The 10,714-nt window shown below is 40.2% G+C and overlaps 1 protein-coding gene across 1 annotated transcript; it reads left to right on the top strand.

The window, feature by feature from the left end:
• The first annotated feature begins 6 nt into the window (after window positions 1–6).
• Window positions 7–9,476, top strand: BRIX1 (biogenesis of ribosomes BRX1). Its single transcript, XM_008154820.3, has 10 exons — window positions 7–212; window positions 2,697–2,808; window positions 5,105–5,148; window positions 6,652–6,722; window positions 7,006–7,055; window positions 7,157–7,230; window positions 7,389–7,439; window positions 7,574–7,675; window positions 8,633–8,761; window positions 9,032–9,476. The coding sequence occupies exons 1-10, from the start codon at window positions 54–56 to the stop codon at window positions 9,299–9,301; spliced, it is 1,062 nt and encodes a 353-aa protein (XP_008153042.2). The 5' UTR covers window positions 7–53; the 3' UTR covers window positions 9,302–9,476.
• The last annotated feature ends 1,238 nt before the right edge of the window (window positions 9,477–10,714 follow it).

Raw genomic sequence — 10,714 nt, 5'->3', positions numbered from 1 at the left:
GGAGCGAGCGGCAGGGCCGGAAGGAAGACCCAGAGCGGAGGCGGCGCGGCAAGATGGCGGCCACCAAGAGGAAGCGGCGTGGAGGCCTGGCGGCCCCGGCGAAGAGGCCGAGAAAGAACGAAAAAGATGCCAGGCCTCCAGCTAAGCAGCGCGACAAGGCAGAGGAGGCGGAGGAAGAAGACAGAAATCGCATCCCAGGCCCCGTTTGCAAGGTAGAGGGCTCCTCCCGGGTTTCCCCCGCGGCGGCGCCCTGCACCTTCCCCGGGGTGACCTACCTAACCGCGGCCGTGCGGACTTCCGAGGGGCTCTGTGTCCAGCTCTCTCGGCCGGACTGGCCGCCGCGTTCACGTCTCACCCTCGGGCACGAGGCTGCTCCGCGGGAGGCGTCCGGCCGAGCGACTGTGCGGGCTCCGGAGCTCTTCCCGGGCTCGCGGGAAATGGACTCCGGGAGCACTCGGTTCCAGTTCTGTTTTCTCGTCCCCCCGCCCACCCCATAAAGTTATTTCTAGGTGTTGGCTACATCCCGAGCAGTCATTAGTCTTCCCATGTTCTGCCATAGCCAACTGCTGGGGTCCTCAAGCAAGTACTGTCCTTGGGACTGGGACTTCGATTTTTATTTTTTTAAATCCTCACCCGAGGATGTTTCTGTTGGTTTGTAGGGAGAGAGAGAAACATCGATGTGAGGGAAACACCCGTTGCCTCCCGTACGGGATCCCCATCAGGAATGGAACCGCCACCCCTTTGGGGTCGGGATGATGCTCCCCTGAGCGGAGCCACCGGGCCAGCGCTGACTCGTTTGGTTTCTAACTCCCGAGGGGCAACGAACGGGCGCGCGAGGAGAGGGTGTTTTACTTGCATTCAGCAGCCAACGTGCCAGGCACGGCACGGAGTCAGGATTTCCCTGCCTTGGGATTGCAAAACCCGAACGCGACCTCTTCCTTTTTCCTGAAATGTGGGAGTTTAGAAGGAAACCCAAGGAAGAATTCATTGACGTTGATGGTTTTTATTCAAAAGGAAGTGAACCGCTAGATCGAATACTGTGCAGACAGGAAGTGCTTTTGATTGATCAATTCCTGTGCCCCCAGCTTAGCGTATACTCCAGTACCTATAAATGATGGCCCTGTATGGTGTAGGGGCAAGCACTAGGAAGGGGATTAGCTCTGAGGAATGGAAGATGAGTTTAAATTCTAGCCTTGTTATTAGTGAAATTGCGGACTTTTTCTCATCTGCATATTCAGAGGAAGGAAATGTGATCACTTTTTGTGAAGAATGTAGTCTATTTTCAGTAAATGTTAGTGCTCTCATTCTTCCTTAAGGACCAAGAAAGAATATGATAGTAGCAGTGATCTCATACGAAATCTGATGCCAGCGAGTCTTGATATGAAAAATGCTATTGAAGGACAGAAGATAGAGATTACTTTTCCCCGAGGATAATAGGGTAAGGGATCTTAAAGGAATTATTTAGCCTTTGAGCTGGATCTCAAAGTAAGGGCAGAATTTTGATATTCAGAAATGAGAGGGAACTGTACAAGGGAGAGAGAAGAAACTGATCAGAGGTGTTGAAGTGTGGGAAATGCTGAGAATTAAGAAAACTAAACCAGGTGCTCTTTCTCCCAGGAGCACACATCTCCTGAACTGTAAGGGGCCCAGGGGACTTGAACCAGGGGCGCAGTGGGCAGCAACAGCTCATCCCGGGCTAACCCTGAACCTGTCTCAAGGCCCCTTTTCTCTGACTCTTGCTGTGAGCTCATAGCCCCACCTGGGCTCATATTTTCCCCATAATGTTTCTCCAGAGCCAAAGCGTTTCCACCTCTTCTCTCTCCCGTTGCTTCGTCTATCTTCCCTCTTTTCCTCCACAGCTTTAATCAACATACTCTCAAAAAATAAAAATAAAACAAGGCAGAACCTGATTGGCTAAAGTGTAGGTTTGATTTGGTTCGATATGAGGTGAAAATATAAATGTGTTTTAGAATCCATTGGTAAAGCTATGTCATTTTGGACTTTGTCTAGAAAAACCTAGGAGGTAGGATGTGGTTGGAACTGAGCTTGAAGGTTAAGCTGGTGCTAGTCAGCCATGTCTGTTGGAGGGGCTCCTGGCCAGGAAGGCTAGCCATTTAGGAGATTTGCAGTAGGAATAGGATTATGAGGATCTGAAGGAGTGCAGTGGGTGTAGGAAAGGATTAAGAGCTGTTGCAAATGAAATTGACAGCATTTAGTAGTGCTTGTGATATGAAAGAATAAGGGCAAGGAAGATTCAAAGCCTGGGGGACTGAAATGGTGGTGTCAGCATCAGAAAAAGAAAGAACATGGGAATTGACCAGATCTGCGATTTAGTATTCTAGAATTGAATTTGAGATTAGTAGGACTGGACAGAGTTCTTTACCGTTTTGAAGAGTTGACAGTTCATGCTATGGGAATGACTATGAGAACTCTCCTGGAGAGACGGAAGTAAAAGAGGCTAAGGAGGAATCTTTAGTCAGGAGGAAGAATTGGAGACACTGAAGAAAACCAAAAGGGAAGGCAGCCAAGGAGAGGATTTCTGGGTGGCAGATGAGGTCTGAATGCTGCTGAGAGATTGACTTAAAGTTTTGGTCAGGATTGTTTGGCTTGTACTTGGAAGCGTTATCTTTAAACAAACAAACAAGGTAGGTTCACTCTGAGATTTAAAAATCTTTTAACGTTTTATTTTTCTTTAGGGCAAGTGGAAGAATAAGGAACGGATTCTCATCTTTTCTTCCAGAGGAATAAATTTCAGAACAAGACATTTAATGCAAGACTTAAGAATGTTGATGCCTCATTCTAAAGCAGGTGCCTTTATGTCGTACTTATAATTTTATGTTTATAAACCGTGCAGCCTATCTAATAATAGACAAATATGCAAATTGACCATACCTCTGACACGCCCACAAGCCATGCCCACCATCCAATCAGAGCGAGTATGCAAATTAACCCAAACCAAGATGGCTACAGCCACAGAGAGCAAGGTTTCCTAGGTAACAGAGGAAGCCAAGCTTTCTGCCAGCCGTTGCAGGACTAAGCCTCCACTCAAGCTACAAAGTTTCAATTATAGAAGGTAAACAAATTCAAACAAATGGCGGCAGAATGCAGCTTGAGAGAGCAGGCCAGGGTTGCCGCCGGCAACAGGGGAAGCAAAGCTTTCCGCACACCCTGGCTGGGCCCACCCGCTTAAGGCAACAAAGTTTCAATTATAACACCAACACAAATGGCTGCGGGCCTCAGAGGGAACCCCAGGCTTGGCTCCGCTCCAGGCTACAAAGTTTCAATTGTAGAAGGAAAATAAATTCCAGATACCAGGGCCTCAGCTTGAGTTGCCAGGGGGCGTGGCCTGCCTGCAAACCACCACAGGCCCCTCGCTCAGGCCGCCCCACGCCCCAAAGAATCCGCGCCTGATCCTGGATGCCCTTCAGGGCAAACCAGCTGGCCCCCACCCCTGTACCAGGCCTCTATCCTATCTAATAAAAGAGTACTATGCAGATTGATCATCACTGCAACACACAATATAGCTGCCCCCATGTGGTCAAAGATCCTGCCCCCATGTGGACACAAGATGGCCACCACAAGATGGCCAGCAGGAGAGGGCAGTTGGGAGGCACCCGGCCTGCAAGGGAGGGCAGTTGAGAAGGACCAGGCCTGCAAGGGAGGGCAGTTGGAGGTGATCAACCCTGCAGGAGAGGGCAGTTAGGGATAACCAGGCTGGCAGAGGAGGGAAGTTGGGGGCAAACAGACTGGCAGGGATCGGGCCTAAACGGGCAGTCAGACATCCCTCTCACAATCCAGGACTGCTGGCTCCCAACTGCTTGCCTGCCTGCCTTCCTGATTGCCCCTAACCGCTTCTGCCTGCCAGCCTGATCACCCTCTAACCACTCTGCTGCCAGCCTGTTTGCCCCCAACTTTCCTCCTCTGCCGGCCTGGTCCCAGATTGGAGAGGGTACAGGCTGGGCTGAGGGACAACCCCCCTCCGTGCACGAATTTCGTGCACCGGGCCTCTAGTTGTTATAGATTCTCTTGACTTTCTTAAACAAATATCCTGATTCCTGGAACATTCTTGACGGTCCAGAAGAAATGCCTCCATAGTAATGTTCTCAGCCATCCTGGTTTGTCCTTTAAGTGACTCAGGACTGCTTTCTGCATTAAATTACAAACAACTGTCCTCATCTAAAGATTAATGGTCCTGGAGCAGGATTTCAGGCACCTTTAGGTGTCACTCAACCCCCTTCTTAGTGCCCAGCTAATCTTCTTAGCACTGAGGTATCTTACAGGCAGCAGAAGAACATGTAGTTTTAAGTTTGAAACTGTTGCCAGTGCCATCATTGAGCTGTTTCTGTGTCTGTGTTGATTCTAGATAATAACTTAGGTCTTTCTTTAAGTCACTGTTTCTTGAACTCGGGTCTGCTGCTACATCTTCAGATCTCTGAAACTAATAAGAGAAATTTTTAATTTCTATCAGTTTTCTTTTTTCCTGTGATAATAAGAAATAATTTGTTTTATTAGTTTCCTTTAGCAACTGTGATTCATATTTAAAAGAAATTTTCATTACTTCAAGTTTTAGTTTGAATGTTTCGTAAACTGAAGTCCTAGAACATGGTATTCAGTTGTGAGAATTTTTTTTACTTTTGAAAGGGATTCACAGAATACATAAAGTCAGAAAACACTGCTTAGATCATTGTTTATAATTCTCGAGGACTACTTTTAATTACTTTTTTTTAAAGAGAGAAATGAGGAGAGAGAGAGAGAGAGAGAGAGAGAGAGAGAGAGAGAGAGAGAGAGAGAGAGAAACATCAATTGGTTGCCTCCTGCATGGGCCCTGAGCCTGAGTCACACACATTACCTTCTGGTGCACAGGATGACATTCCAACCAATCCAGCCACCTGGCCAGGGCTCATTACTCATTTTCACGTTTAAAAAGAATCAAGATTTTCAAGAGGTCGTGTTTTCAGATCTAATCATTTTGAATATTGATAAGATTGCATTAAAGTGAAGATTACAAAAACACTTTAGAAATGATTTTCTAGAAAGCATGTGTGATTTGATTGAAGGTGCTTAGAAATCTTGTATTTACTTGCTTTTTCTTTTTTTCTTACAGATACTAAAATGGATCGTAAAGATAAGTTATTTGTGATTAATGAGGTAATTTTAGAAAGCAATTAAAGTATTCTGGGAATACTATATTTAGGAAGTCAATTATTCAATGTCTTTTACATTGCTTTATAAAAGATACTCAGATTTTATTAAATCTTCAGTAATCTACCTTCTACATTGTTGTAGTACTCACTGTCTATGTCTTATAGTTTAGTGCTTCTGTATGATTTCTTAATCGTTCTATTTATCTTGTTTCAACACCATGTTGATATTTCCTGAGGACAAGGACTCTAGCTCATTCTTTTTCCTCATGTGTAGTGTAGTGAGAAGTGCATACTTGGGAACACATACAGAATTATCATTCAACATGTATAAGATAAAATAAAAGTATTTTTAAAACCCCACATTGTAGAAAGTGTTAAGTAAAGTGAAGTATGTCGTACTTTCTCTTAAGATACTACAAAGTAGTAATGAGGTTAAATTTTCAAAGTTGTTGAAGAGACTAACCTTACATTTTAAAGCAGATTTTTAAAAACTTAGCATTTTTAAAAGATAATTTTCTTTAGCAGGTAGGCTTTTAAGCCATTCAGCACACATTTTTGAACCTGTGCTAGATCATGACATTAGGTGCTGTGCAAGCTGTTCTACAGAGCAGCCCCTTGTCACCGTGGAGCTTGCCTGGGGCGGGGGATGAGGGGGCGGCAGGCCAGCACAGCATTACAATAGTAGTGAGCACTGGAGAAGAAAGCAGGGCCTGGCTTTCCCGCAGCTGAGGTTGGACTGGAAAATGGTCAACGTAGTGTTTCCGTGTTCATTCCAAGCCAGAAAGAAAAGCATTGGACCTATGAACTTTTTCAGTTTAGAGTTTATGAATACTACACCAGGTAGTTTGTGAATCACTACAATACTACAGGACTTTATTCATGTATTGCTTTTGTATAATTCTCAAGTGTGACTTTGTAAACCTTCAAGATGTTGAAGTTTAATTCAACTTAAAAGAGGCTTTATTCACTTCTGTTTTCACCAATCCCTGAGTGATTTTACAGAACCGAACCACAAAAATGATAGTATAAATGAAGAAGAAAAAAACCTAAGTTTCTTCATCTTAAAATTAAAAAAATGAGTTAGAAATCAGGATAACCAGTATAAAGGATGTGTTTGGTTCTATCAGGACTGTATTTTCCTGAGTAGTGAGGCTCATTATAGTGTGCAGTATCCCTAGGGCATCTGTTTTCAGTCTTTGTAGCTTGTACATGAACTGGTCAGAAGAAGAGGTTCCCAGCAGTCAGAAGTGAGGCCAGTTTACTTAAAATGCTGGGCCAAGAAGAGATGTTTACACCAGAGGCAGGCAGAGAATCTAGTTTACCTTGGGCAGAATACCTAAGAGGAATTGGAAAGGGTTCTTTTTGTGAATAAATACAATTACTAGATTTAGACCTTTGTAGCTCATTAATTTGCTTAAGTTTTTTGCAGAATATTGGTATTAACTGCATAGAATTGCTTTAGATCTCATTTTATCTACTTCATTTCTTTATACTTTGCTCCATTTAGGTTTGTGAAATGAAAAACTGCAATAAGTGTATCTATTTTGAAGCTAAGAAGAAACAAGATCTCTATATGTGGTAAGAGAATGTATTAAGTAAGATTGGTGTGGAACTTGTTCTTTTAAATGATTTATTCTTTGTACCTCTTATAGACTCCTTTCAGTCTTTTTTTTTTTTTTTTGTAAAAGGACTGGGCCAGGGGATGAAGTGAACTCATTTGATTTCACAGAAGTTGTGAAACCTTAAAAAAAAAAAAAAAAAAAGAATGTTATGAGCACATTATAGTATCTTTTTAACTATAAATACAAAGTAAATATTTGCTACATTCTAAATTCTAATTAAAAGGTTTCATATTTTTCAGGCTTTCAAATTCACCTCATGGACCATCTGCTAAATTCCTAGTTCAAAATAGTAAGTTGACTCAGTTTAAAATTTTATGAGAACATTGAAAACCTTTTGGAATAATTGTGCCAAAATTATAACTATTTTTCTTGTTAATATAATTTTTCTAGTTCATACCCTCGCTGAACTAAAGATGACTGGAAACTGTTTGAAAGGTTCTCGGCCCCTTTTGTCCTTTGACCCTGTAAGTTTTGCAGTTAGTGTAAGAAGTGTAACTTTTCACTCTGCATGGTGGTTTCTCGAGGATATAGTTTGTTGTATTAGTCATTTTAGTGAACATCAAACAGTTTTAAACAAAGCACTTTGCTGTTGACAATTAATATGCTCACTTTATTTTTATAGGCTTTTGATGAATTACCACATTATGCTTTGTTAAAAGAACTCTTAATTCAGGTAAATAGAAAGTACTTTTGGTAATATTTTATAAATCGGTATCTTCCTTTGGACTTTTTCTTAACTCAGCGATCTAAAACTGAAACGGGTTGGATCGTAGAATAAGGAACTAACATACTCTTTTTCCCCACTAGATCTTTAGTACACCCCGCTACCATCCCAAAAGCCAACCATTTGTGGACCACGTGTTTACTTTCACTGTTTTGGACAATAGGATATGGTTTCGGAACTTTCAGGTTAGCTTTAATTAATTTTTATATTTTGAAATAAATTAGGACAAACAATACCACTACATATTGACCATATATTTCGTTTTTTTTAAAAAGGAGATAGTTTGAAGATCCACGAAGCAATTGAGTTCTAAATTTGTGCTAGGTACTGTAAAGGACACAGTAAAATGTAAGCAAAGTTAGAATCTCCCTGGTGTGGGTTAAGACTTAGAAAAACAGTCTCTATAGAAGGCATTTAATGAGAACTGTTAGGTGAGTCACACAGTGACTCATTCAGGAGAGGTGATTCTGAAAGTCTTGAGGCAGGAATTTGGCAGGATAATAATAAATCTGCGGAGAGGTGGAGCGGCGGAAAAACATCCAGGGGTTCAGGCAGCACGTGAAGCAGACCGGGCTCTTCATGGGTTGTTACATCGGGAGCTCAGCATACTCCCTTCTTAACCTCTGAGGGCAGACATATCTGAACAATATACAGTGTTAATATTTGTCGTTCAGAAGTGGCCTCAATCAGTAGCCATTCAAAAATAAATTTGACCCTGTACTATACTTTTATATACCTTTAACTTCATTTGATTAGGTTTACAAAAACAATTTAGAGATTGATTTACATTTTTAAGGGGTCCCCTGTAGTATGCTTCAATACATTTTGTTACAGTAGCCGCAGTTTTAAAAACATTGAACCAGAGGTTTTCAAGGATCCATGCATTGTGAGAAGCAGGTTATGAACCAAATTGAAGTTACTCAGTTTTAAAAGAATACTTAAAAGCCTTTGTATTTTCTCCTGATAACTACTTGTAACTAGCATATTTCAGGAAATGCTGATGATTTGGCACTTGCCAGGTTTAACCTCTACCTTATTTTTATTTTCAGTTTTTTAGGCACATTTGTAGTGAGGTTATAGCCAATATACCTTTTAGGAATAGTATACCCAAACCAAAATGAAATGTTTTCTTTTTATTAAAGATCATAGAAGAAGATGCTGCTCTTGTAGAAATAGGACCTCGCTTCGTCTTAAATCTCATCAAGATTTTCCAGGGAAGTTTTGGAGGACCAACTTTATATGAAAATCCTCACTACCAGTCACCAAACATGGTAAGCTGTTTTTGTTTAGTGGTCTTCCATGTTCCAAAACTCTGGCCAAAAGAATTTTTGTCAGGTAATTACTGTTCTGTTAACTGTGAAACTGACTTTGGGTTTTGGTGCATACAGTCTTGCAAATTACTTTTTTTTTTTTTTAATTGCCCCCAGGATTTAAGGGAAATAGGTTCCTAAGTTTATGTTCTTGCCACCATATGTAAAATGTTTATTCATATTTCGAAAACATCTAATGTGTGTGTTTTGTTTTGTTTTTTTGGTTTCTAGCATCGGCGTGTCATAAGATCCATCACAGCTGCAAAATATAAGGAGAAACAGCAAGTTAAAGAGGCACAAAAACTGAGAAAGAAAGAACCAAAGACTATTCTTCCACATGATCCCACAGCAGATGTTTTTGTTATACCAGCTGAGGAAAAACCTATAGAAATACAGTGGATAAAACCAGAGCCAAAAGTTGATTTGAAAGCAAGAAAGAAAAGGGTTTACAAAAGACAAAGAAAAATGAAACAGAAGGTGAACAGTGGAAATGCAAAATGAATCACTGGATAACTAATTTTTCAGTTATTTTATATTTATTTTGTATTCAATGTGTAAATACTTTTATTATTCAGGACTATCTTACATCTAATTAGTGTGGCATTTAAAAGAAAAAATTAAAATCTTGTGGCTTCAGTAGTATCTGTTTTTCTAAATAAAATATCCCTAGAACTCAGTTTCTGTTCAAAGCTTATTTGGTATTATTAAAAATTTAGAGCACTTAAGGGTTAGGCCTGCCCTCTTGGATTAAAACTTTTTTTTTTTTTTTTTTCGGTTTAGCAAAGCTGGGATTTAAACAAATTTATTGGGTCGTTACTAATAAAACAAAGCATTAGGCGCTTTGAAAGTAGTTTCCCATGGTGAAGTAGGGGTTGACTGGGAGGAAAGAAAGCATCTTACGAGGTTTGAGTCCCTGAGTCACCAATTAATGAGGCCTTGGACAAGCCAACCTGTGATCTTGTTTTCTCATCTCAAAAAGGTACAACAAAAATGCTTAGGTTTTGAGAATCAAATGGATTAATACTTGCATTGAAAGCATTTTGTAAATTAGATTTTAGAAGCAGTGGGTATAAATTACTTAGAGATAGTAAAAGGAAGAAATACAAGACAGTTGTTAGAAGGTACTAGAATATTTGAATTTCTCCCCTTATGAATTATTTGCAGCAAAAAGGATATATATGTATCCTCAGCAGTAGTATAGATACTACATAACTAATAAAATTGGGTCATGCATGTGGTGGTCTGTCATCCATTTTTATTTCACGTTTTCCCACATCTATGCTTTACAATATGGTTAGTAATTGTACAGTATTCCACTCTATCATGTCAGTTTTTTATTATTGTTATTAAGTATTTCAGTTACATATTCTTGTAGAGGTGCTTGCAGTAAACATTTCTATATACAAATTATTTTGTACAACATTTGTGGTTTCCTGTAAGTAGTAGGTTTCAGGTCAGAACACTAAAACGTTCTGATTGCTCCCCTAAATATTATACCTCACCAGAAGTTAGAGCATTCATTTCCTTGTACCTTTGCAATGGTGAAATAATCTTTGTCTATTGGATAGTTAAAAAATAATTTTTTTTTTTTTTTGGTTAGGTATTGGTTTTCTTTTATGACATCTTGTTTTGGGGTGTTGGTTATTACCATTATTTTTTTCCTAATTTGTAATAGCTCTTATATATTAAGTTCATTCTAGACGTCTTTCCTGGTTCATCACTTGTAGTTTAATTTTGATTTTTTAAATATATGGGCAGGATGATAAATTTTTCCTCCTCATTTCATTTTCTCTTAATTTTCTACTAAGAAACGCCTTCCTGAGTATTTAATTAGGCTACTTGATCTGAGAATAGTCTAAATGATGAGGCTACTTGAAGTCTTCTAAATTATGCAGGTAATTCAGGTCAGGTTAT

This window comes from Eptesicus fuscus, chromosome 4 (genome assembly GCF_027574615.1).
Source record: "Eptesicus fuscus isolate TK198812 chromosome 4, DD_ASM_mEF_20220401, whole genome shotgun sequence".
NCBI lineage: Eukaryota > Metazoa > Chordata > Mammalia > Chiroptera > Vespertilionidae > Eptesicus > Eptesicus fuscus.
This window is presented reverse-complemented; position numbering and strand designations above follow the sequence as displayed.